This window comes from Xiphias gladius, chromosome 8, assembly GCF_016859285.1.
Source record: "Xiphias gladius isolate SHS-SW01 ecotype Sanya breed wild chromosome 8, ASM1685928v1, whole genome shotgun sequence".
NCBI classification, from domain to species: Eukaryota; Metazoa; Chordata; class Actinopteri; order Istiophoriformes; family Xiphiidae; genus Xiphias; species Xiphias gladius.
The window spans coordinates 15,326,270-15,353,567 of NC_053407.1; the positions used below are offsets into that span (position 1 = coordinate 15,326,270).

General features: G+C 41.2%; 1 protein-coding gene across 1 annotated transcript in view; it reads right to left on the minus strand.

Moving 5' to 3' along the window:
* Nucleotides 1–19,535, minus strand: part of pclob (piccolo presynaptic cytomatrix protein b) — a 28,885-nt gene extending 9,350 nt beyond the window's left edge. The window contains exons 1-15 of the mRNA XM_040132248.1: nt 17,819–19,535; nt 17,547–17,663; nt 12,920–14,470; nt 11,606–12,422; nt 10,858–11,545; nt 10,391–10,656; nt 9,201–10,023; nt 7,749–8,799; nt 5,619–5,687; nt 3,473–3,561; nt 3,280–3,355; nt 3,046–3,171; nt 1,323–1,431; nt 1,041–1,108; nt 700–938 (exon numbers count right to left, since the gene is read on the minus strand). Coding sequence (XP_039988182.1) covers nt 700–938; nt 1,041–1,108; nt 1,323–1,431; nt 3,046–3,171; nt 3,280–3,355; nt 3,473–3,561; nt 5,619–5,687; nt 7,749–8,799; nt 9,201–10,023; nt 10,391–10,656; nt 10,858–11,545; nt 11,606–12,422; nt 12,920–14,470; nt 17,547–17,663; nt 17,819–19,535 — 7,806 coding nt within the window. The remainder of the gene's footprint in view (nt 1–699; nt 939–1,040; nt 1,109–1,322; nt 1,432–3,045; nt 3,172–3,279; nt 3,356–3,472; nt 3,562–5,618; nt 5,688–7,748; nt 8,800–9,200; nt 10,024–10,390; nt 10,657–10,857; nt 11,546–11,605; nt 12,423–12,919; nt 14,471–17,546; nt 17,664–17,818) is intronic.
* Between the last annotated feature and the right edge of the window lie 7,763 nt (nt 19,536–27,298).

Below are 27,298 nucleotides of genomic sequence, written 5' to 3' on the forward strand. Positions count from 1 at the left end.
GAGCCTCACTATCTGTGCGGTTTAATTGACTGGAAAAGTCCTGCAGTGAGGTTTGAGAAGGTTAATCAATTATTTGAGGTTCTTAAACATTTTGGGAAAGTGTCTATTTCAGTTTAGACAGTTTTCAAGGTAAAACTATGTTTCTACTGTCTATTTCATATTTTATACTAGGTATTCATCACCATTTGTGTTACATACTGCATCTTCTTTTTTCTATCAATGTAACATACGTTTCAAGAGTCAAGCATTTAAACATTTGTTTTTAATGAAGCGCGTAGGCATATATTGCTCATTTCATGTGTAAAGGACACCCACAGCCAGGGTCATGCACTCTACCACACTGTTTTCTTGATTCATTATAATTGGTCTGTCACTCTCTGATGAACACAGTCCCACCATTTGACCTTCACATGAAACTTCCCCTTTGTAGTGTTGTGTGCTATAATACTACTGGAATCACACCAGCCAAGGTGCATGACGGATCACACAAGGTTCCACAGACTGCAGCTTTATACAGATTCGTACTATTATTTCTTCAGACTAGACTTATATTTTACACAAAATATCAACCTCTGACATTAACCGGTTGTAGACTATTAAAATTTTGTCTTTTCACACTGTAAACTGAACTCTTCACAGCTGAGGAGGTTGTCTGAGATGAGCCAGCAGAAAGCAGTGGTAACAAGGCAAATCCACTACCTTGTGTCGCTGTTTTTTGTTTATGGCAGGGGATGCAGGCTGGCCAGGGCTTGGCACACCACTGGAGGCAGCTGATCCAGTCCCCGAGTGGAGGAGGGCAGAGCGCTCCAATGCAGAGAGGACCCCCAAACCCCCTGGCCCAACCCCTGTCCCAGCCATACCAGGAGCCTGCTGCTGGGACACCTTCTGCAGTTCTGCAGCCAACTGCTTAGGATCCACACCAGGGGAGCGCTGCCCACCTATTGAGACAAATGTGTATAGTAATGCACATTGTGTTTATTTGGCATAGGTACACAGATACATGCATGCATGCAGACATAACAACAAATCCTTGTACATACCAGCCTTAAGCTGGACATGGTGCTCCAGGGCTTGTGGGTGCTCAGGGTCAGACAGCATATTAAGGTCGCTGTTTGGATCCATACAGGAAATTTATAATGGAATATCAACCAGTGTATTTTAGCAGTAATCAGTCATCGAGTGATATTTGTCAGATGAAGGGGTGTGGAATGAATAGAGGGGAAAGCAGGGAGGAGAGAAGGTGTGCAGAGTCACCATATTGCAACTAAACAGGTAGGAGTTTCAGTGGGATAGAGGGATAAATGATGACAGATGTAACTCACAGTCTCACGCAGAGCTCCGCCTCTGCACATGGCTGGCCCATGATGCACTGCACTTCTTCATAAGTTTTTCCTGTCAGAGGGACTCCATTCCACTCCAACACCTGCATTCCTGTGGTGTGATAAAGGCAAGCAGGCTGATTCAGAGACAAAAATGTGTTATCAATTCCCAGACAATATGCTATATCCTGTGGGCAAATGCATTTCACCCTATCTCTAAATATGAAACATGATTTGGTCTGGATAGTGCAGCCTATTTGCTCACACAGAGAAGTAACACTTCAATTTGTGGCACACCCCGTGGAAAACCTTAATTATTTAATTTTCGATTTAGTTTTTGTGTTGAATTTGACATATCATTACACACACATCACAGCAACCAGTATATGATGATATAATATACACAAAATCAGTGCACAGCAAACTCAAACATCCAACCCCAAGGCCAGAGCTGTAAGAGGCCTCACTTACACAAATGAAACCTGGTCTTCAGATTAGACTTCTGCTTACGAATCAACTCACCAGCTGCTGTGACAATAAAGGCCTGAATTAATATATCCATTCCCTTCTGCATGAGCCAGTGAACATTTAGATTATTCCCTCTGCTCTCTCTGTATAATTCACCATATCCTCCCCTACTTTATTTCTCTTTGCAACTGAAGGTATGTTCCGTTGCCTTTCTCTTTCAGTGAGACATAAACAGCACATTTGCATAGTTACAATTCACCTAACACTAGAAAATAAAAATTGCCAGCCTCACCACTGTTACTTTTCCTTTATTACAAGTAAAGTAAAAGAACCCAGTCTAAGCTTTTCTATCGTAGTATTTCAAAACAAAAAACAAACAAAGAAAAAAAGAATGAAATACATGAGAACATCGAAAAATGCATTTGCTGATCTGCCCCCCCCCCCGTGCAAAGCAAAGCCATGGCAGTCCTCATGGTGGAGTTGCAATTGAAAGAGAGAAACTAGAACCAATTTTGTCCTAAAAATATCCTCGAACAGTGGGAATTACCATCAATATTCCATCTCTTCTCTGTCCAAACAATAAAAATAGTTCAATGATTTGAAAACTCTAATAACTTAAAATACAAATCGAATAGGGATTTTTCAAAGGGTTATGATACTAATTATTGTGTATGCGTGTTTGTGTATGCTTGCTTTTGTGTATTTGTGTTTCTATAATGATGCTAAATATAGCTAATGTCTAACACAATCCAGTGCTGTGGAGGGTGAGTTGACAGGCTTTTTTCTGTGTTTGGATGCGATGTCTCAGGGAATGAGAAATGACAGACCACAACAGAAGGCTACAGCAGCCGCTCACATCTCCATATGGAATTCAATGATTCTAGCAGGGATTTTTACTGAAGGCTTACACTGCCCTAAAATTAATCGTAGTTTAAAGATTTACATTTACACCATTAACCACATTAGCCACAGAAATGATCTTTCTTACTGTGTACAGTATCGTACCAAGAAAGGTCAAATGAATGCAACTTCTATACCTTTGAATTTGAACAGCGTATGTGTTCTTGTGGAATGATGGAAATATTTCGCTTTCTTCTTACTACTCCAAACATTGTATTTTTTTTTATTTTTTCCATTCAAAATGTGAATGTTGTATTTCCTGGAAAAAACTACAATAATAATCATAAAAAATACAGGTTGCCCGCAGGGGCAGTAAACACTGATTTATACCATCTCCTTTTTTTTCTTCTCTTCTTACCCTCTACAACCTTTCCTGTTTGTTCTGCCACGCCACCAGGGATAACCTTGGCGATGTAGGCTCCAATCTCTCCTCTGCTCCCCGGAATGTCCTTCCCACCTACTACACGGATTCCAAGTCCATTTCCTGAGGGAAAAATAAACATACCAAATCCTGATTAGCCAAACAATTAGAAAATTATTGTGTGCATAATCCTCGTATGATATGTTTGTGTGCTCTGTGTTTGCCTTATACCTGACACACTGGTGTCCTTCAGGTCTCTCTTAAGTTTGATGCGAGTGTGAGGGAAGGCATAAGGGACCAGTTTCATCTGAAAGAGATATTAAAGGCGTTAAAGCATTAAAAAAAAACAGGTTTACATACTGAAAATTTCAGTGAGGAAACAGCACAGTGTGAAGTTGATAGATGTTGTTGGTTTGGATCTCACTTGTCTCCTGTCTGACATGTTTCCACTCTGCGGATGTCCTTCTCTTGGCTTATCAAACCAATCTGTGTCTTCTCTCCTCAGGTGGTAGGCTAGGCAGGGAGAAGTAGTGGTTAAAAGCCATGTACACACAATCACACACCTTCTGTACCCCTAATAGTTTAGCTTGATAAATCTCTGCTTTTAATAGGGTAATGACCACTTTGGCAGAGATAAATCTTGCAATCGATCTTTGGAAAGAATTTGTAGTATGTGTCACAAAGTTAGTCACGCATCCATTCCTGCTTGCTCTGATGCAGGAAGATCTCTGATCTGTCCGACTGGATAGGTGAAAGCAAAGAAGTATAAACCCTATTCCGCCCTATCCATACCGTCTGTGAGATCAAATGATCACTGCAAACACTGAATGAATGAATAAATTTCAAGAGCATTTTGAGTTTGGCATGCTTTTAATATCAGACAGTGCTACTCGTCTGAATGTAAGGGCCCTTTTTTACCATATTTTCATAGCTGCTGTACATGAAGCGTTGTTGAAAAAATCCCCAGGAAATTATGTGTCATGATATTTAGTAATTGGAGTTGTCCCATTGTGTGTTTTCACTCTAATGATAATAATACTACTACTAATACTACTAATTCTACCGATACTACTACTAATAAAATAATAATAAACATCCTTTTTATAGCTTTTTTTCCAAACACTTGTTCCTACTGTATTGTGTCATAATAAAATCATTTGAGGGGGGAAGTGGGAGAAATGTTTATACAGTATCTTAGTTTTTACCTTCCACTCTCGCTTATGGCATAGGATCCAAAACCATACAACTGTGAAGTGGTACTGTGCTATGTAAATATATTTATGAAGTACTGTAAGTGCAGTGGGCTGTGAAACATCCCAGCGCTCATCATACTGACATATAATGACCTTTTAACAATGGTTTTTAACATTTGAAGATATTGGATGTCTTGTGCCACATTTTATCATCATTATTGCAAATCTCAATGGAAAAATGATCTAAAGCCGTGGTAACAAGCCAGGTTGGTGGGGAATGTCCTACATTAGACATATGAGACATCATTTGGATGTTAAATGCAATAGATTGTCACTAAAGATAGAATGTGCACAGGTCTGCCAAATTTCTCCTTGTATTATCAGTGATCTAAGAAGATGCACTGATAATGATGAAGAGAAATGGCCTGGTGACCATTCATGCTTTAGATACATGTTGCCTGTTACCCAGGTCTTGGATTAGAAAGCACTTATCAGTTCTTGTACGAATGAGAGTTTTCTGATATAGAATCAGTAAATGGCGGCAGCATCCACCTTCAGAATCTGGATAATAAGCGTCAACATATATGCATTGAAAAGCAATTTAAGCATACAGTATTTTTTGTGGTAACACTTATCACACAATATGCACGTGAGTTTTTGCAAAAGTGCATGAACATGAATACTGGAAATGGGTCTGATATGCTTACAGAACCACTGATGTGCAGTCATTCCAGAATGATGTATAACTCAAATCACTACGATATATGACACATAAAAGATATCTAGTGCCATTAAGATGGGGTTCATTCCAGGATGGATCTGACATGTCGACTACTAGAGATCTGATAAATGACATGTATTGTATACTATTGAGATGTGGGTCATTCCAGAATGAGTCTGGTGTGTTTACAAAATCAACCAGAGAAGTGGATCATTCAAAAACCATGATGTGCATCATGGAGGCACACAGTCTCTATGTAACTACATGGGAATTGAATGCTGTCTCACCTTCTATATTCCAGTTTGGGCCTCCAGCTGGGGTACAAAGTTATATATATATTTTTAGAATGCGTCAACATATGTTCATTAATCTAACAAACTCCATGAACTGTGCTAAAACTAGATTTGTATTTTGAGTATACTTCAGCACATGCACTGAAAGCAGTCAGTGTAAGATGCATGCTTGTAATTACTGCAAGTCTGACATTAGTAGCCTGTCAGACAGTTTACAAATTGAAGCAGAAGCATTATGAAAAACATATAAAATACATTTTAGGGAAAAAAAGCCATCTATCAATTGAGACAATTGAGACAAAATTGAGCCATAGTAGCACCATGAGAGTAAGTGTTTTTAACTAGTACCGTAAGATACTCTACCGTGTCTGATACTTTCATGAAAGATTCTGGCATCATCTCTGTTCAAAGCCAGCATGGACTCACTTAGTGCTGTAATCAAGGCAGATGGACACTTTTACGTGGGGTCAGGACAAATATCACCTTCTCATTAAGAATGAAACTATACTGATCCCTATTTCTGGATCCAAAATGGTCCAGAAATAAAGCTAAAGTTGATAAACATTTTTATTTTTTACTATTATGCATTATGATACTCAACTGATAATCACTGTGGATGACATTAAACCCTCTTAAACTTATCCCTAATCGGGTAAGTATTTGGAAGGTTCATTGGCCTTAAAATTGTATTTTTGAAGTGTAAGTTTACTTGTTTCTACTAAATTAAAAACAAACTGTATCTAATGAAATCTTAAAAATAATGAAATAACTTTTCATACTGCATATTGATATCTACATAAATGGATTAATCTAGCCTAATGGAACACTACCAATCCCACACTTACAAAGATAGAGATAATACATGTCAATATTTTCTGTCAATCACAAGGGGACATGGACATCTCACCTAGCAATGAGACATCCACAGCAACAACCAACAAGCAGAAAACATTCACTTTATTAAGATGGAAATGGAAAACATGTATTGCACAACATGCAGGGATGCAAAATCAGATACAGATAGAAAATTAAAGATATATAGAAATAAAGACATACAGTTAACACAACACAAATTAAACACAATAAAATGATGCTGAATGTAAATTTTAACAGCACACATAACTGCACGACAGTCCTTGAGAGAAAGTCATTGCATTGCACTAGGGGTTGACACATACAAAAACACCTGAAAACTGGATTACTCTTAAATTGGTAGGTGTCACTGACTTGTCAGGAGTTAGAGAGAAATAACTACACAAAGTCAACGCCTTGACTGTACCTGCAGAAAAACAAAGTACATCCAAACACCATGATTCTGCATATTTCTTTAGACTTACTGATGCTAGTTGTTCTCCAATATAGCTGAAAGGGTGCCTTTAAAAAGTAAATATATGTCTTACTGAGACACTGACCTTATTCTTATACAAAGACACTATTTTGCTCTACAGATTGGTGGAGGAAAAAAGAAAGACACTCCTTGTCATACCTTCATGTAAAAGTCCGCTACCACAGGTTTCTGCAGCTAAGATAGCTCCTAGATGGTCTATACGGCATCTAGATGCCATTAACCAAACATTTTGAAAAATGTATATTCTATGTACGTATAGGTCATGTTTAAGTATATGTGATTTATGTTTATGAGGCACTTTTCATATGAGAAGATGAGGAAATATTACATTGTTTTATTTTAACATTGTCTCTGTTATTTAACAGTGACTTACACATTGCACATTTTAGGGCTTTGTCATAACACACAACTTACTAAAAATAAATTAAAAGTTTTTTTCTTGTCTCACTTTTTAAGATTAAAAAAATACTCTGCCATTCTAGCCCTGCCAGTAAGTTTCTCAAAAATCGCTCATGTCTGTCATTAAATGCCACAACCTCTTATAACATAAATATTTATGCAGTAGTGAATTCTCCATTACTGTGTTATATCTCCCATGCATTCACTGAATGTGCCCAGTGTAAGGTAGTCTGTTTGGGGTGACTGTAAAATATGAATTGCTCGGATTTTACTTTCATTTTGGACTCTCACTAAGAATAAGGCAACTGTAATGTGTACAACATGTATGAATAAGTTCAAGCCCATAGACTTTGTGCACAGCAATTCTGTTAGCGCTGAGTTTTAAGATGAATAATGTTCATTTAACTGTGAGGGAGTAAAGCCATTGCAAAATAAAAAGACAAAGCATGCTGATGAAAACAAACATGGATAGAACTTATTAGTGACATACATAAACTCAGTCAAAGAGTATTATGTATCGGTGAGTAAGATTAAAAAGAAAGGAAATAGCATGCAAACAGCAACTGTTACATTTACCGTGACAGAGGGAAATACGCTAACGAACAACCGACAACAATTATATGGAGCACTGATGATTGAGAAAGAACCAGTTAATGAACAAAGTCAGTAAGACCACCCAACATTTGCATGCATGACAAGCAGGTCCACACAGTCGAGTTGCTGCAACAGTCCAAGGCTCCATTTACCTTCGCTGTCAGACATGGCACCTTGCATGTCATCCATGATGAATGCAATGTCTCGATCATAGCCGCGCGTCCGAGATTCCTCCCTCATATGTTGCTGTACCTCTGGCAGGGAATGGCTAGACCCAAATTGGTCCCTGGAGTCAGCAGAGATGGGAGGGAGAGGTCCAGCTGAGGCTCTAGCCATGCCCATAGGCTGCCCCACTGGGCTCAGAGGGCTCTCTTCCTCAGAGTTCTGAGCCACAATGGGGATACGGCCCCGGCTTTGGCTGATGGGTAAGCTGGTGGGTTTAGCTCTGGCCACCCCGGGGGCAAATGCTGCATCTAGGACCTCTCCCTCTGTTTTAAGTCTGAGAGAGGAGTTGGATAGATCCCGTTTGATAGATAGATCCAAGCCATAGACAGAAGAGGGGCGTGAGGAGGGGCGTGATGAAGGTCGGGAACGAGTGCCACTTGGGTAGGTGCCATCTTCCTGGGCAGTGGCCCTGATAGTGGATCCCAATCCAAGGGACTGCCCAAGATTAAGAGAACCTGCTAGATTGGCCCCCAGGGAGGAGCCCAAATATTTCTGCTGCTCAGACAAGTTCTTTCTTAGCCCAAATGTAATCTCATCCTGAAGTAACCTAGCCCTAGCAGCCAGATTGGTCACAGAGGAGGCCCCAGATCCCATGTAGCTGCCAAAGTCAGGCTCCAGGTCCCTACTCTCCTGAATTGGAGAAAATTTAGTGATGGTTTTAGGGTCTATTAGAGCCTTTTTGTTTTTCATCTGTTTTTGGTAAAGTACAGCTGCTGGGAGTTGCTTTGCAGCCTGTTTTTCAAGGGTGAGCCTGCCAATGCTGTATTTCTCTCCTTTAGGAAAGTGGCGAAAACTGCTGTCACTGGGGAGATACTGGGGTAGGCCCAGACCTGTTAAGTGTTCTAGCCCCTCAGTTCCTCGCCTGAACTCCTGTTTGATCTGCTGCTTCAGAAGTTTTAGCTCATAAGGCTCCTCCATAGTGTCGTCTTCTCCTTTACCATAACCTTGAAGCCGAGATGAGCCTAAAAAATCTGCCACCTAAAAGGAAAAATAATATGCCACACAGTTAGTGTTTCCTCAACAGTACTGTAAATTAGTCACACAATAATAAGTGCCTTTTATGTGTGTTACATGTGTATCTCTACAATAATTGTTTGATAACATACAGAAGTGACCAGGCTGATCCATTGTGTCTACATTTGATAAAGCTTTGTTTTGCTGCCATCTGGCATTCTGAATAAGCTAAAAAAATGCATGATAGGAATAACAAAAGCAGTATAGCAATCCTTTGAAATTTTAAAATTTTGTATGTTCATTGACAGATCAGTGAAACTGCACCCTAAAAAGCAAAAAAGAAATATACAGATATACAGATATACATGTAGTGATTACGAATGTGGAAATATAGCTTAATCTAACAGTGCAGTATTTACCTCTGCTGTGCGCCTGACTTCTGCTGCCCTGAGCAGTCTGTCCGCCTTGGACAACTCCTTATCAGGCAAGTTGAATCCAGTACTCAAGCCAGTGTTGCTCAGCCCTGTTGAGGCCTTGGTGAGCTCCCCTATATCCTCTATCAGCACGTAGTTCCTGGCATTGTGGTGGTCAATATCGGCATAGAAAGAATCAGCAGAAATACTAGACATGGGACTAGAGGCCATGCTCCTCTCCTCTAGACCTAGCCTCAAATCCAAGTTGCCATACTTGCTCCCCATGTGAGTCACTCCATAGCCACTTTCTGTGGAGGTTGGTACAATGAGCAGAGGCTGGCTACGTATCACTTCATAGTTGGTGGTGATCTTAGGCTCTAAATCAGACAGGGTGGTTTGTCGCTGCTTTCCCTGCTGCAAGAGCAGAGCATGTTGGTAGCTGCTAGGCTGAGCCTGGGCATGGGAGAGGGATAGAGTTGGGTAAGGGGAAACCTGTTGGTGGTAAAGGGACTGCTGCTGATATAGGTTCGGTTGGGTATAGTGGCTGGTGGTTTGAGTCTGGGGAACATACTGGGCATAGTGAGAGTAGGGACTAGTCAGTGTGTTGTACTGGGAATCAGCTTCTGTCTGTGGGGGGATGAACTGGTCAAACTCTGATTGGGGAGCCGTCCTTGGTCTCTCCAGGCCATCACCTCTAGCCTCTCTGATGTTGCTAACCTCACTGTCTGACATGTAATCTCTTTCCTCTGCCACCCCCTGGAGATAGGCCCTCTCTCTCTTCTCTCTCTCCTTCAGCAAGGCCTCCTTACGCCGATTGATACCCATTTCGAGGTACCTACAAGGATAGGAAATAAAGGTACATATTGTTTTACAATTTAAGCACTAACAATTCAGGCAAATAATGTTCCGAGTTCTCACACACTAGTACCTTTTACTATGTGTGAGTGTGGAGAGGTCTCACTGAGTGATGTCAAGGTAGCCTTTTAGCCCATAAGCTATCAAGGTGAGAGGGGAATCATGCAAATGAATTAGGAATAATGATTGTATGAGAGGGACAAATGCAATGATACTGACTGTAATCAATTTACGATATGTTAATTGGTTACTACCATTAATTGTTAATGATTTAATTTCACAGGGTGTGAACAAAAGCATAAACCTATATCCTTATGTGTGTTGATGTTAAACCTGTAACATCTCACCGTAGCTTGGCGTCAATCTCTTTTTCCTCTTCGTCTAGCTCAGCCTGTTTCTTGCGAAGTTTAGAAGATTCTCTCTCCACCAGATCAAGCTCCTTGTCAATGTCCTGCAGGATCTTTGCCCGAGCCATTGTTGTACTGCGGGCAAGACGGCGACGAGCAGAGTTGGTGCTGTAGCCTGACCGTCCTGTCAGAGATTCATCCTCAGGAGGGGGGTCTGGTAGTGTCCGTTTTACCTTCTTACCTGTGCCAGAGGGAGAGCCTCGGCCCTAGAACGTAAAAACAAATCATGAATCTGTCAATCATTGAATGTTAATTACAACACATCAGCATACTTGCATACCTGCATACTTCACTATCATTTTTTTTGTATTTAAAGCATTTTCATCATTCTGAAACAATCAGAACAGTAATTATAATAATGATAAGACAGTTCTTATTTTTTACATTTATATTTTGCTCTGACTTACAGAATAGCTGTCTGCGTAGTATCCACCAATCCTGTCTTCTTTGGTAGGACTAAGGGATTTAGGATCAGATAGAGACTTCTGACCAGCCTTTAATATCCGAGGGCTAGAGGAAAATCTGCTTGGGTCAGCTGTCAGCATTCTCTGCCCTCCAAGTGACTTTTCTGGGGATAGCGGGGAGACTGGAGTACAGAAGACTTTAGACTTTGAGACATCTGCTGTTTGGTGTGTGCTGTAGCCCACCTCAATAGGTGTGTGCCTTCTATCTGATTCTGTCTGACAGCTCAAACTTCCACCTCTCTGAGAGTTCTCTGGAGCTGAGATATGCTTGATGATTTCCACCTTAGTGTCCATCTGGACATTGGGTCGTTTGATCGTTCCAGAGTGGTCAGTCTGGACAGATATCTCCGCCACTGTCTGGATAGCAATGCTAGAGACCTTGGAGCCATGTTTGCCATCACTGCTATGTTTTCGAGAGCGTCGTCGAGCTTTTGTGGGAGCATCCCATTCATCTTGGTCTTCATCATCAGTCTGAGCTGAGCTATCAACATTTCTCTTATTCTTCTTTCTCCTACCTACATGCTGCTTCTCTGCTGAGTCTTCATCATCTGTCTGCACTCCACTATCAATTATTTTTTTCCCTGAATCCTGATCAGCTTGAAGTTTCATTACTAAACTAACCTGGTCCTGACTTTCCTCTAGCTGTGCACCAAAAGATGGACCTGTAGACACATCTTTGACAGGCCAGTACTGGCCGCTGTCCCCTACTCCTGCATATTTAGCATCTAGGAGGTTTCCTGTGGTACCAGTGTTACCATAGTGCTCATCTAGCTGGCGCTGGAGTTGCAGTTGGAGTTGTTGAATTTGCTGCAGCTGCTCTTTTTGTTGGGCATAGGTCTCCTGCTGGGCCACCATGTGGGCATGGTGCTCCTCCTCTTGCTGCAGGAGAAGCTGCTGTTTCAGAGCCTGAAGCTCCTCAAGTTCCCTTTGGACCATAAGCTGCTCCTGTTCACGGTAACGCTGAATCTCCTGCCTCTCCCACTCCAGCTCCTCAGCGAGACATAGCTGCTTAAGCTTCTCTAACTCTAGAAACTCCCTCTCCATCTGATACTGGGCCATCTTGGTGTTGTCTAAACCAGGGAATATTGGGGAAGAAGCCAAGGCATCCAGAGAGGCAGCTATTGCTTCCAGAGTGGTGTCTGAGTACATGTCCGGATAGCCTGTTATGATGTCAGCCAAAGCTGTGGGTAGAAGCTCCTTAGGTAGCCCTGTGTCAAAAGAAACTATCTGTCCTGGGTCTGCAGTGGGAATGAAGCCATATGGATGTGGCAATGACTGGTTCTGGATTGTTGATGTAGGTGTTAAGGTAGTGCTAAAGATGGAGCCTGGCTGAGTTGTAATTGCATAAGTTGATGGAACTGGGGCAGCAACAGAGGAGTAAACTATTCCATCTGAGGTTCTTAGAACACTATTTACACCAAATCCAGTCACAGGGACCTGGGAGTATGCAGCAGTAGTCATCCCAGGGTAGACTCCAGTAGCTTTGCTAGTGTAGTCTAGAGCTTTACCTGCCATAATAAGTCCAGAGATATAGATTTTACTTTATCAAATACATTATAGTTTCAGAAACACACATACTGTACTGTATATAAGTTGAAGGTCATGCAGCTTGGATTTAAAAAGACTCCCATTGCACATGCATATCTGCAGTCATTTTGGCTAGCAAGATGCGAAACCAAAATATTGAGGGAGCACACGCAGGCACACACATGCATCTGTATCAAGAAAAAAGAAAAAAACAAAACAAAAACAAGCATGTGTTAATATTTGATAAAAACATGCACATTAAAAAGCAAAGCAGGATAGCATGAATTCAAGGGGAAAACAACTACATGTATCTACAGTAAGCAAAGTATTGAACTGTATCAATATAAATAAAAGACGAAATGTACTTTGTAATTACAAGTTTGGAATCTATTAAATCAATCAAATGCAAGCCCCAAAAGCAAGCACAGAGCATGGCATAAAAAAACCTGCAAACATGCAGAAATATCCTCATACTCACCAGCAGAAAGTTTGGCAGCAGTGAGGTCTATAGCGACATCTGAAGATCCACTGAGATAGTCATAATCATTCTTGGGATCATAGGAGAAAAGTCCTGCCTCTGTCAGGTTGGTCTCAGACATTGATGCTTTTATACTATTCATGCCCTTGATACCATAAATTCCAGCATTATCGTATTTGTAGTGGTCATCTCTGTAGCCAAAACGGTTGTCAGGCTGGGTTGTAACCGGGGGCTGTGTTCTGCAGCTTCCTGTAAATGGTAGCTTGTAAATGACATCACAGCATACACTCCTCCTACCAGCTGTAAGGTCGACTGGAGTCCCATCATCCTCTACGAAAGTGGTCACCACTCCTGGGCTTGAGCCAGACAAAGCTACCATAGCTCTCACTGGTCTGTAGTTTGACAGATCCATGGCCCCTGTGGCTTCTAGAGAAAGTACAGGACCTCCGTTGCTGATAGCTCCTGGGGTCGAAGTCATTGGCTGTTTAACTCCCGAGGAGACGAGAGCTCCAAAGGAAAGATTAATGGGTATGTCCTGAGCTGTGGACGTTACAGCACTGACTACGGGCTGAGAGTTTACAGGTCTGTAAACGATCTGTGCTAGTGGTTCGAATGGTTTGCATGTGGTAAGAGGCAAAGGTAATGACGTAACAGGGCCTTGCAAATCAAGTGGTTTCTCTGCTGGAGCGTTGTTATATGAAGCAATGGTGGCTGTGCATGTGACTATCGTGATACTATCAGTGACAACAGACAGTGTGGTTGCAGGGGTGATCTCTGCACTAAGATTAACTATCTCAGGCTGCACAGCTGTGATTTGACGTCCACTAGAGTCACTTGAAAAAGACTGTCGACATGACTCAGGTGGTGTCAGGTCCATACCTTGTTCAGTCATCCTTACGCCAACCTTCATAGTACGTAAATCGATAACATCACCAGGATATATTATCTTCCCATTTTGTTTTGGCAGAGTTTGGACTTTAGATACGTCTGGTTGTATAGTGATTGCTACACTGGGTGGAGGGACCTGTGGAAGTCTTTCATGGACAACAGAAACAGTGGTCCTCTGGACCTCAGTGGTGACCACCTGAGTCACCAGGCTAGGCAGGCTTTCAGGGGGTTGACCCGAGGTGGAAATTGAAGAAGAATACATGTGACTCATACTGGAAACCACCTTTTCTGGTCCCCGAATCTCTTGGCTCTCAATAGACTCTTGCTGGATTTTAGTGATGGTGACTGGAGCCACAGACACACCCTGTGGAATGTTCTCTGCAGTGGGCATCGAGGTTCTCCTGGTGTATGCCTCAGTGGATATTACTTCCAGAGGCTGATCATATTCCGATGAATAAGTTGCCATCAGTGGTTGTTGTTCAGTTGAAGGAATAGAACCTCTCCTGTAGGGGACCTGAACACCATAACCATCAATTGGAAGATCTTTTTCGGCTGGCATATTTACAACCTGTGCCAATGGTAATGGTTGCTGCATGGTTATGGACTCTCTCCTGGTGGCAGCAAAGGTCTCAGTTGTAACCACCTGTGTTGGCATTTCATACTCTACAGGATACATAAATAGTTCACTTGTTGTGTATGCTGGCTGTACCATGGATGATATAGATGTCTTCCTTCTACTTGTGGTTTCCTCAGTTGTAATAACTCCAACTGGCATCCCAGCCACTCCTTGAGGCTGCATATCCGATGTTGGTATAGAAGCTGTGCTTACATCGACATTCTTTGTTATAATCTCTGTTGGTGTTGAATGTGAAATGAGTGAAGTTGTAACTGCTCCATAGACTTGTGGTATATATGTAACAGGTGGTACCTCTGGCTGCACAGCCATTTGTTGGACTTCCATTACAAGAGGTGACTGTGTTACTTCAGCAACTGTAGGAGTTATCATCTTATCAATTTTAGTTAGTGGCATTAACCTAGCTACTTCGGGTATTGGGGTAATTTCAGCTGCTACAGGTAGAGGATGTGGTACTGGAGATGCTGTTGTTGGTATTCTAATATTGTCAATTTTAGTTACCTCAGTAGGTAACTCAAACTTTGTAAGGGGGGTTACCACTTCTGCTACAGGATGTGGTTGCTGCATAGATAGCTGCTCTGTCACTCTAGGCAGAACTTCTGAAGGCTGAACAATTTTTAGTACTGATGGGAGTTCAGCAATAGTGTGGGTATAAGTTGGCAATTCTTGTCCTGTAGAGTGAGTCACTACTTCAACTACTTCAAGTTGCTCTTGAACGGGAATTTGCTGACTTACTCCTGGTATCAATGATCTTATAACTGCATCGGTGACAATGATATCAGTAGGCATATCCTGTTCTTTTTGTAGCATTTCTATTTGAGTTGCAACTTGTGGATAAAGAACAGTTGAGGGAACTGCAGCTGGTCTATCTTGGAGAACCAGTGCATCTAAAGGTACCACAGACTGCAGTGGTACAACAACAACTTCTGTCAGTGGTTGTGGCTGCACAGGTAATGTTGGTATTGGGGCCTGAGGAACTAGTGCTTCAATTGAAACATCTGGTGGAACTGTTATGACTTCTGTTGCTATATTTGAATCCTGAGCAACAGATGGTATAGACCGTGCTCTTGCTGTGGCTTGGACTGTAAGTGGTTGAATAAGAACTGTTGGCTCTGGGAGCATTGTGGGGACCTCAGATAATGTTTTAGGTGGTGGCACTGGCTGAGTAATTGTTTGTTGTTGTTGCACATATGTTTTCTTAATTGGAGGAGGTACACTATGTACCTGAATGGATGTGTCCTGACCCGATGACACTGTGATGACATCAGCAACAGATGGTGGTGGTTGCAGTGCAGAAGGCACAGACTCTCTCCTGGTTTGCACTTTAGCAACCACTACCTCAGATGGTGTGACTTGCTCTATTGCCACAGTTGCAGGAATGGGTATTGGAGGTGGATGCCTTACAGTGGGGACAGAGGCTCTCCTCACTGTAGCCTGTGCTAAGAAAGCCTCAGTGGGTGTATTCTGCTCTGAAGGTGTGGTCCGTACCCCTGACACTTTTGTAGATGGGATGGACCCACGTCTTACAGGTGCCTGGACTGTTATACTCTCTGTTGGTGAGCCAGGCTCAGATGGAAGGGTTATCACCACATAGGTTTGCAAACATTTGGCATGTCTAGGAGACAAAGGTGACTTAGGAGATGTTGCAACCAACTTAGACTCCACAGGTCGTGTCAGGCTAAGTGACAGAGCATTTGGAGGTTCTTTGGTCCTTGGCAGTGTCGCAGCTTTAGGGGCAACAGGAGGAGGAGGTGGCTTGACACTCTCTCCTAGCTTGTGGCTGAAAACCAGTCCACTTGGAATTGATATAGGCTTAGGTGGTATGGGGGGAGGAGGCTTGGCAGTTGGACTAGTGCCAGTTGTTGTAATAGAAACTTGTGCTACTGTTGTTGTATCAATTGTTACTGCAGAGGGAACTGGTGGCTGTGGATAATCGGTTGGCTTGGGTAATATAGTAGAAGGCGGTGGAGGTGTATCTGCTACAGTTATTTCTACTGTCGCTGCAGCTTTTGTCTCTGACATAGGTTTAGGCGGAAGTGGTGGAGCTGAAACTATTGGCACTGCTGACATCTTAGTGGATAGTGAAGCTTTATCTTCGCTGGGTACATCTGAAACAGGTTGTGAGGCTATTTGAGTACTTTGTGGCAGAGAAGCAGTGGAAGCATTTGACCCAGTGATAGCTATATCTTGTGGGTTTTGTCCGATCAAAGATATGTTTTCCCTACTGGGCACTATGATGACTACGTGTCCTTGTCTGGTTGGAGTCACTATATGAGGCACAGCCACACTATCTGGATGCATGTCTTCCATTCTTGGCTGTATATCCACAACTACAGACTGCATTGGCTGGCCAGCTACTGTGGTTCCCATAGCTACAGTAGTGGTCATAGTAGGGATGACATGTTGAACAGCCCTTACAAGCGACAGTTCTGTGTTAGGCTCAGGTAATGACACTGAAGTAGACCGAGGGGGAGGAGGGGGTGGGACCTTCTTTTTGACTATAGTAGTTGATGCTGGAGCTGGTGCAGGCACCTGGTCTGCTTGAGCCGGAACTGGGACTACTACCGGGCTCATTGATGGGATGGCTGGTAGTACAGGAACTGAGTGTACCACTTTGGCTTGGGCTTGAGCTGGGGTTGTTACAAGTGCTGAGACTGGTAGTGGGGTTTGTGCAGAGATTGGAGATGTAGTTGAAACCAGGTCAGGCATCTGGACTATTACTGGCCCAGGGCATGAGGCCACAGTGACAGAAGCAGAAACAAAATGAGCTGAAGCCAGAGTAGTGACTGCAACAGGTGAAGCTGTAACTAGGGCTGTAGGTTGAGCTGAAACAACAGCAGGTGCTGGACTTGGTGCTGAGACCTGTATAACAGCTGGAGCCTCAATAGGCACCTGAGATGGAGATGAAACCAAGTCTGGCATTTGGACCACAACAGGTAGAGTAGACTTCTCTGCTAGGGCTTGAGATGGGGATTCAGCTCTAGAAGGCTTAACTTGAACTACTGCAGTTGATTGAGTTTTGGATGGATCAGAAACCACATCTGGTATTGTAACTATAACTGTGGCTGGAGTGGGATGAGAGACTGAGTCCCCAATAGACGGTACTGTTGCATTTGTGGCAGGCAATAGTGGCAAGACCTCTGGAGGTGATTCGGATATAAATGAAGTTGGAGGTGTTGGTGTAGACAGTGGGGTTGAATCTGATGAAAGAGGTGTTTGAGCCTGGAATGAGGATGATGATGTAGCATTAGAAGCCAAACTGGAATCTGGAGTGGCTGGTGACGTTGGAGGTGACACAGGGGAAGGTGTAGTGGTGAGTTCTGGGGCTGATATTGGAGTTGGAATAGGTTTTGGCTCTGGAATTTCACAGACCACACAGATAGGCTCCATTTCAGCAATTTCAGACAAAGATGGGCTTATGGATGGATCATCTTTAGTCTCGGAGTCATCACTGGGGGTAATGTCAGAAGAAATACCAACACCATACTCATCTGCAAAACTGTCATCCTCTTCCTCCCCAGATGAACACTGGGTAATCTTGAGGTCTGGTATGGGGAACAATGCTTTTCTGAGTGCAGGATCTTGAGGAACCATAGGCCTAACAAAACCTATAGAACCACTAGGGGTACTGGGAACAACAGTCACCTCAGGGCGCTTAGGGGGTTCAGACGGGCGTGGTGGAGCTGGCCGTTTCTTTTTCTTTACAGGCGTTTCACTGGGAGTTTCAGTGCCTGTAAGATGCATATCATTTTGTCCAGTGAGGATTGTCTCTTCTGTGGGTATGGTTACCACACAGGTCTCAGCAATTGACGGAGGCCCAATGACTGAGGCCCCTGGTGAGGAAGATTCCATGGCAGTCTGGGCCTGCTGAAACTCTTTCTCTATCATCATCAGTTCTTGCTTTTTCTGCATCATCTCCTCATAAACCTCTTCTGGTGACCTGAGTTTTTTGAGAGATTCATAGCCAGTATCCTGTTTGGGTTTTTCCTCTTGAGATTCACTCATCTTAATTTCAGGCTCCTCAACCAAGGATTCGTAAAGATAGTCTTCGATTGCCATTCCTCCATAGAGCGGCTCAATATCAGGAGGACTCTCCCCTGGAATAGCTTTTGTCTTCTGAATAATTTCCTCATATGCTTCTTCGGCACTCTTCAATGATTTTGTCACAGTATCCTTCTCTTTAAATGGATCAGTAGGAGTGTATGGTATCACCGTTGGTGAAGGCTTACGTCCTCTCTGCACAGCTCGCCTAGTCTCTGCTTCTGATTCTATACTGGCAGAGTACTCAGAGCCAGATGTTCTATTTGTTTCATCCACTGTGGTGACCTGTCTCAGATCCTCTGTGGAGGAAGCTTCTTCAGTTGGAGACAGTGATTGGCTATGGGCCCTAAGTTGAGCTTTGTCTTTCTTAGACTTCTCCTCCTCCCTCATCTTCTCTTCCTCAGAGGAGTCTTCAATAGTTGGGAGAGGCTGGGTTGGCTGCCTGTGCTTGCCTTTGCGATGCTGTTTGTCCCCACTGACTTTCCTGTGACTGGGGCTGCTATCACTGTCTTCCTCCAGAGATGAGGCTGACGTAGGTGAAGATCCTGGAGTAAAGCTAGAAGCCTGAACACTAGATGATCCCTTTGACAGGGATTCTGTGATGCTCTCTACTTCTTCATCAGTGCTTTGTCTCTGTCTCATGACTGGAATGGCTTTCCTGAAAGTAGTGCTGGGCATTGTTTCGGGAGCATCTTGAGCAGTTGCAGTGCCAGTTTTTGGGAGGGTTTTTTTCCTGGCTGGGCTATCTTCATTATCTGTGCTATCTTTTGTAGACAGTGATTTGAATGTCATCAAAGCATTATCAAGCTGAGCCTCCTTGGTGGGTTCCTCATTTGCCAAATTCTTTTCTTTCTCATCTTCTGAAAGAGACATTTCTTCTTCATCACCCATACCCATTATCTGCTTGCGGATGAACTCTTCATCTTCAACAGAGTCAGTGCTTTCAGTTTTGATGTCGTCACTGCTGGATGAAATATTTGAAAGCTTCAACCTCCTCCTCTGGACTTTAGGTGAGGGTGAGGGTGTGAGCTCACTTTCACTGCTCTCATTCATTGCTTGGAAACTTAAGCGCCTTCTCTCAGCTTTAACTTCCTCCTTTACTGGCATGGATGGTTCTGTATTTATATCATTTTTCCTTGTATCACTAACCACCGGCCGATCCAATTCCTGTGATATAGGTAAAATCTGGGGTTGATCTTCACCATGCTCCTCTCCTTTGGATTTAGGCTTAATAGCATTTGCAGGGAAAACCTGCCCAGTGGGCAGGGAAACCTTTCTTTCAGTAATTGGCTCTTTTTTAGTCTCATCGTGGTCCTAAGAATGTGAAAAAAAACAACAGTAAATACATTTCCTCAATGAATGAACCAGACTTTCTGTAACAAACAGTGCCAGATATTTAACCTTGTTTTTAGTTGTAACTGTAGCATGTAATTAACAATAATTCTGGAAATGGTGTAATGCAGTGGGAAGATGCATCATTATCAATATAAAATAAACAACAGTGATTAACATATTGGATAAGATACATAAACAACCTAAACAGAATATAGTGAGTTAATTGTTATCACTGAAACCTTAAAGTGTATTTTTTCTCCAAAAAGGCAAATTTTGTAGTGCATCTTTCCAATACAGTCATAAAAATTCCATCAGTAGTTTTTAGTGTTACTACACTAATGTATTATAAGGTGAAAATAAGGGACAAAGTAACTAACAAATGATGGGTGAGCAAATAATTAAAGTGACATTAACAAAAATTTGCAATGCAATGCTGTAAGATAGTAATGACTAAAATACAAGTCATTACTTCAAATGCTTACATTTGCATTTGATGAAGCACAAATGAAAATAGCAGTCTTCCTTACTGTTAGAGGAAACATAACATAGACTATACATTATTTTGCAGACGAACATTAATTTCAACACAGCTAGGAATTAGACACCTACAGGTTTTAAAGACAACACTCACATTTTATCATATAACATATTTTACAACTTTGATTTTATCGTGTTAAATTGAACATTTCTCATTGCAATAATTATTTTTATAAAGAGGACTCATTCTTACTTTTATGATGATGCTCTTTGTAGTTACTATTTGTGCATCTGGAGGTGAGGTGACATCAATAACCTTTTCAACCAACTTATCAGCTACTTCCTTGCTGTCTACTTCTATCACGGGTTCTACCTCCAATACTAACTTTGTTTTTGGTTGAACCTCAACTTTTTGCAAAGATTTTGTTGGTTCTGTCAGTTTGATGTGATCATCAAGCTGTATTTCTTTAATAATCCTCTCTGGAGCAGACAATTCGGGCTCTGTTTTGATCCCTGGAACAACTCCAGCCAGAGCATCCTCTGCAGAAATAGGGGTCGTGGGTACAACTGTAGTCTCTGTCACTGGGAAAGAGGAAGATGCAGCAGCTACACCTGATCCAACTTTTTCGACTTTTGGAAGGTCAGGTTTAGGCTCTTCAGCTATGGGAAATTTTGTCACACTGAAGTCCATTTTGAACTCCTCCTCTTTGGTTTCCACTGTTACAGTTTTGGGAACATCTGCGTTTGGCACTTCAACCTTCGGTGGTACTACTGTTTTTTCCACAGGGGCCACAGTGGGTATAGTGGGTTCCACTGTGGATGCTGATTGAGGTTGTTTTTCTCCTGTAACAGGTGAAACCTTTGCTGTTGTGGGTTTGAGTATGGTCTCGAGCTTGATTTGTGTGAAAGCTGCTGCAGGCTTGGTTTCCATCTTGACAGATGTAGGTTCCATCTTTAGGGTTGGAACTGTTGGTACTGCCTTGATAGGGGCAGGTGTGGGCCCTGCCTTTTTGGTTGCAGATGTGGCCTGGGTCTCTGGTTTGGCAGACACAGGTGAAGGCTGGGGCATTTTTCCTGAGTCTCCTAGCTGTCCCAACAAAGCCCTTTGAGTCTGGCAGTTCAGACACAGCCATTCCTTCTGTGGTCAAACAAAGAAACACACTATATGACACTCTATACCAAGATTGACATGAAAACATCTTACAGGCCCAAAAATAACTATTTTTGACCGATGGTATATCACATATACAATTGATATATACAGTTTGGCCTAGAGGGTATTTAATAAATGAGGATGAAAAAAAAATATTGTGGAATGCCTAACTTGAGTGAACCTAACTTACCTAACTGATCCAGGATTAAGCTATTCCACAAAGCCAATTTATAGCTAATGTGATCAGACTAATTATAGCCTATATTGAAGTCATTTATTTGCTCTGCAAGATAACTGAAGCATTGTGTTAGCATTACAGAGCAATTAAGTCACTCTGTCATTAGCTGATTAGCATCAGATGCTTTATTCATGCTTTACCATCAGTGGTTCATTCATCAACTGCTTGGCTACAAGCTAACTAGTAATATAGTCATATTCACATGGGTAAACAGCACAGCCGTAGCTTTTTTAACCTGCTACTTTTCACTATTACTGGGGCAATATACTCATGCCAGTGTCATTCTCTGTTGCAGCTCCCTCCACCACTATAATGTCCTCCTCATAAGCTAAGTTTTTGGTATTGTTTTTTTCCTTGCAGGTGCTATGTTGCTTCTTGAATTCCCTCACAAAAGCAGAGCGTTTTCTGCCATATCCAAAAGTAAAATGCATTTGCAATAAATGATAATATCCCTTGTTATAAGCTCTGCGTGAATTAGCATTTTATAAAAACTAACAAGAGCAAGCACATATGCTATGTAGTAGTAGTGTACTGTACTAGTGAAATCTAGTGTATGTTTTTTAATTGAAATACATAAAACTAATATAGTGAATTTTTTACAGTGCAATATTGTGTGTGTGTGGTGCAGAGAAATTACATTAGTGTATGCCAGACTCTAAAAAAGTAATAAACTCTACTTTTAACTTTTTTTACTTTGTTTTTTTATTCATATGGCCATAATAACAGTAATGACGGAGCAGAAGGACTGAAGCTAAACTTTCAAACAGAAGCAGCATTTTAGTCTAACTGAAGATTGTTACACTGGTAAAGCCTCAGTTAAAGCTAAAATGATAGTCATTGTGACCTAGCTCCCATTTTCTAAAACTGCTTTGTGGAGGAGAGTTTGCTGAAAACAAGCCTAACTTACTGGAGTAAGATTGCCTTAAAACTTTGGTTTGTGAAATACCTATAAACTTTACTCTAGTTTTTACAAATGTTACATACACAAAGAAACATGCAACAAAAACATTGCAAAATTATGCCTAGTTGTCTGGTATCTAGTCTCAGTATTAAAATGCCTGTTATCGAATTTGTGAGTGAGGGCAAGCTCAAATTATGGGGGGCCACATGTAGGTCTCAGACTGTAAGTTAAAAGTTGAAATGATAAGGAGGTGAAATATTAGTTTAAAAAAAAACACACTAACTACATAATGTCATATGTGCCAAGGCAATGAGGTATTGCCATGTGTTGCAGTAGATAATAACTCATAGTTTTCAGATTTTTAACTACTAAAGATATCTTTGACTTCTTATAGATGTAAACATGGTACAATACAACAGTCTCTTATGCTGAGTAATACCATAGCACTCAAAATAATATAAATTAAATTTCACCACACAATCAATGCTGGCCAATTCGAACAACCAAAGCATTTAAACAGGAATATTAACCATAAATAACATTTTCAATAGAAGCTCTTTGTCCTTAATAACATCATGATACTGCTATTGCACTAGAACTTACGAGACTTGTAAATCATAATAAAAATACTTACCTTGCAAAAGAGCTAATCACATTTTATAGGCAATGCTATTACTTTAAAGATTTAATCCTCTGAAGACACATTTCTTATCACATCTAAGCTCCATTAGTGAACAGTTAAGGAGGAGAGGGAAGGCATAAGCTGTCAACAGATAAAGCAGTGTGTCTGTAGCAGCCTAGAAAACCAAATCACAGCAATGCGCCTGCCTCTGCAGAGCAAGGGAGAGCAGTTCAGATAGACTGGGCAGAGGAGGAGATTACAACGCACACACATCCTGTTTGAGAAATACCATTAAATTTTAATTGCTTTAACCATGAGATAAAGTATTAGTACCTATACACATTTAATACACCTTTCTTCCTAGATACACAATGGCCACATGCGCACACTAATGTTGATGCACTTTATAAATAAGAAAAGTATCTGGATGTGTCTCCAAACACACATACTGTCTTGGAGATTAGCACTGGTTCAGGATGCAGTGATGTAAATGAATAACATAGTTCATGGGTTCATGTGCTGAGTTGAGCTTTACTGAGTGATGTAATCTGCCCTCTGTCATACCCTGGCTTAGGCCTGCTCTTACAGTCCAGCTGTGCTAGACATTTCATATTTGTTCCCATAAACAAGCCTAAAATGTCACACTGCTAAGACTTGTTGTGATCATACTCCTAAACAGAAACACAAGGCTAGCGTGAACATTTAAATATGTTCCCTTCAATCAATTTGTGACTTTATTTGTCTTACTACGGGTTATTATTATTGCCTCATACTTCCGATTGCCCAGTTACTTTACAGAGATTAGATATTTGGAAATAAAAGTGTGTTAGCATAAATCTACTGCAAATAGATGGTTGAAAATATAAATGCTCATAGCCTACCCTGAGAGAGTGGGCAGCAGCAACACTGTTGTAAAATGCTTTCACTGACTGAGAAATATTCATGGCAAACAGAGTTACAGCTAATGCGAACTTATTATATATATACAATCTTAAAATGCAAAACATTGCTTGACTTGGGAAAACTGATAATGATGCATACAGTTTTATTGATAATGAAATGCTTTGGTTCAGTCAGTTGTGGTTCAGTCAGGAACATGATAATCCTATTTGTTTACTACAGTAGCAAACAAAGCCTCATCAGCATAGTGCATGATGCTGAAAATCATTTAAACCAATAAATCATCTAAACTTCAATTTCGTGTGATCTGATGCAAGATAAGCTCACTGATGTTTACCTTTGAAGTTACTAAGTTAGAAACGGTAATCATTTTTTCTTTGTAAAAACTTGAGACACTGCCATTCATTGCACCTACCTCATCTAGAAAATAGAGTAGCTCATAAATCAGTGCTTCTTAAATAGAGTTGATAAAATATTTTTGATTATTAAATCCCAGTATTCTGCCTTAAACATCTGTCAAAGCAATAATTCCCACATATCCCTCCACTTTCCCTTCTCATCCATTGTCCATTGCTAATCAGTAAAAAAAAATAAGTAATCACACATTTCCGCTCTTCCTACTTTTCCGATCACCTTGTTGACCCAGCACAATGGCCTTATCAGAGGCAGCTCATATGCACTGATACTATCTTTTAAGCTATGAAAATAAATTAAGTTTAAAAAAAATTGCCATTTCGGAGGAAAAGATATTAAAAATATATTCTTTTTTTGTGGATGAAATCCTGAGCTGTCGTAACCATAATTTGGAACAATATGAAAACATGCAAAAGCACCAAATTAGCAACTCATTGTTCCATTTTAGATAGAAACATACTTGGATGTAAAAGCAGATCATTTTTTATGATTACTCAAGAGAGACTGATGTGTAAATAAACATAATTACAGTAGACTTTCACATTATTAACATGTCTATCATTGTGTTCCACCAATCAGTTGTATCATAGCCCTTACTTTATAAAAAAAAAACTGGGTAACCTAAAATCATTTTCAGCCATTGAAGATAATTTAACGCTGAAATCAGCACGTATAAACAATACACCAATTGTTAAGAAGCCGCAGGATTGTCAAAAAACACGTTTGCATAATTCATTAAACTCTGATATTGTGATGTATTCCCCATTCTAATTCTGCTTTCATCTGACAGGACAAAATTGAAAGGAACTATCAGTAAAGGCCGATAGAAAAGGATCAAACAGCAGTGCTTACAGATGGCAGAGCCCTAGCAGTGCATTCTCGAGTCCTTCTGCTGGTCTACTGTATCCTCCCTCTCCTGCAATCTAAATATGGCCCTGCCTCTCACACCTCCACGTGTTGGTAACGCACAGGTCCAAGTCTTTGCATGATAGCTGACCTTTTTCAACCCAAGTGAAAAACAGATGGTTCAGAGCAATTACAGAAGTACACAAATGAAGGGTTGCACTTTTGCTTTTGCACTGTGTATTATATGCGAAATTAATGCAAATCAGCAAAGATTTGTTTACATCCCACCGCTCCACCAACCTTTTATCTGATAACTCATTTAACCTGTGACCAAACTAACCAAACTGCAAAGAAAAAAAAAAACATCTCAGTCATCAAAAAGAGCTAATCCCATCACATTCCCTTCCAGCACCAGTCACTGCCTCACAGCCACACAGTCTCAGAGCCATGTATCAGAGCCGCAGGGTTTGGAAAGTCGCCATTACCCTTTTGTCTAATTAAATCTGTTTTATGAGTAAAGAGCAGGAGCCCCAAGCAGAGAGCTGTGGGAGAGGCTGCTCCCCACGATTAGCCTGTGAGCTGGATTACCAGACCTTCACAATGACAGCAGTCAGGAAATTTTGCTCTTGACACACACAGTCGTGCTTCATTAGGCTGGATCTACTAAGCTCTATAAAAAATTGCTCAGTTCATTTTATTTACAGCAAAAGACATTCTACATTTATGCTACACCTTAGGAAAAGGACCCACGTTGGGTACAGATTAGCTTCAAACTTGGACTTTTTAAGATACCTAAATATTTTGTTTCATTACTTTAATTGAAATTACTCAAATGTGTACATTGGTATTAATCTCCCGCATAATCATTTGGTACATTCCACCATGCATTATGGATAACTGAACAGGGGAATAAATCTTGTTCAGTATCAGCATTGGGTATAACAGGTGTGTGGTTCCACAAAGACAATGGAAGTCAAATGTAAAATTTGAATGCCCAAACATCTATCAAAATGTTCTTAGTGGTAAAGGCCTGTCACTTTTGCATTTCCAAACAAATGAAATAATCCAGTAACTTGAGTTTGTATTATTTGTACACACCCACATCTTCTTATGAAACGCCAGTCACTGAGTATTCAAGTGGTCTTGTAATTATGTTTTATGATAGCTAGACTGAAGGGATGGCCTTTGAGCTGTGGACAATATCACTATTTCTCAGCCTCTCTGTCCTGCTGTCGATACTGGAATTGATACGTTTCTTATTGATTTTCTGGCAGATGCCTTTGGCACAAGCTGTAGCTGGCTAATATGCTTGGCTTTCAGCAGCCCCCAAAGAGCAGAATTTCTCATAAATCAAGCTCTGATAATAGAGAATGTTGACCTACTAATCTGTAATAAGGAAAGTGCTTCATTCTAAAGACAAGGAAATATAACCCTGCTTTTTACAGTCTGACAAATGGTGCATCAGCAAATTTGCATTTGATGGCAGGGTGCAATGGGGCAAAGATTGGGGAAGAAGAGGGAGTAAGAGGGTGTGGCATAAATAGAAAGCAAAGACACTAGAAAATACAAGACGAGGTAAACTGACAAAGCTGAAGCTCTTACGGGAAACCATGGCATGTATAAAAAGCAACATGGATCCTTTACTTGTATTCAGTGAAATCAATGCAGCTTGAGGGATATGTGTCACAGCCATCGAAATGTCATGACACATCAAACATACTCTATCCTGTCAAAAGCAAATTGGGTGATATAATAATCTGTACTGAAAAGGAACTGAGAACAGTGGCCAAAAGATAAATACAGCAATGATTGCGTTTTTCACTCTGGAATGACCATTTCAAGGGTATTTTAATGCTACATCAAGACCAAAACATACTCAGTTTTAGCACTGTTACCCTAATTGTACTTTCTAAAAGAGGCTTTGAAAAGG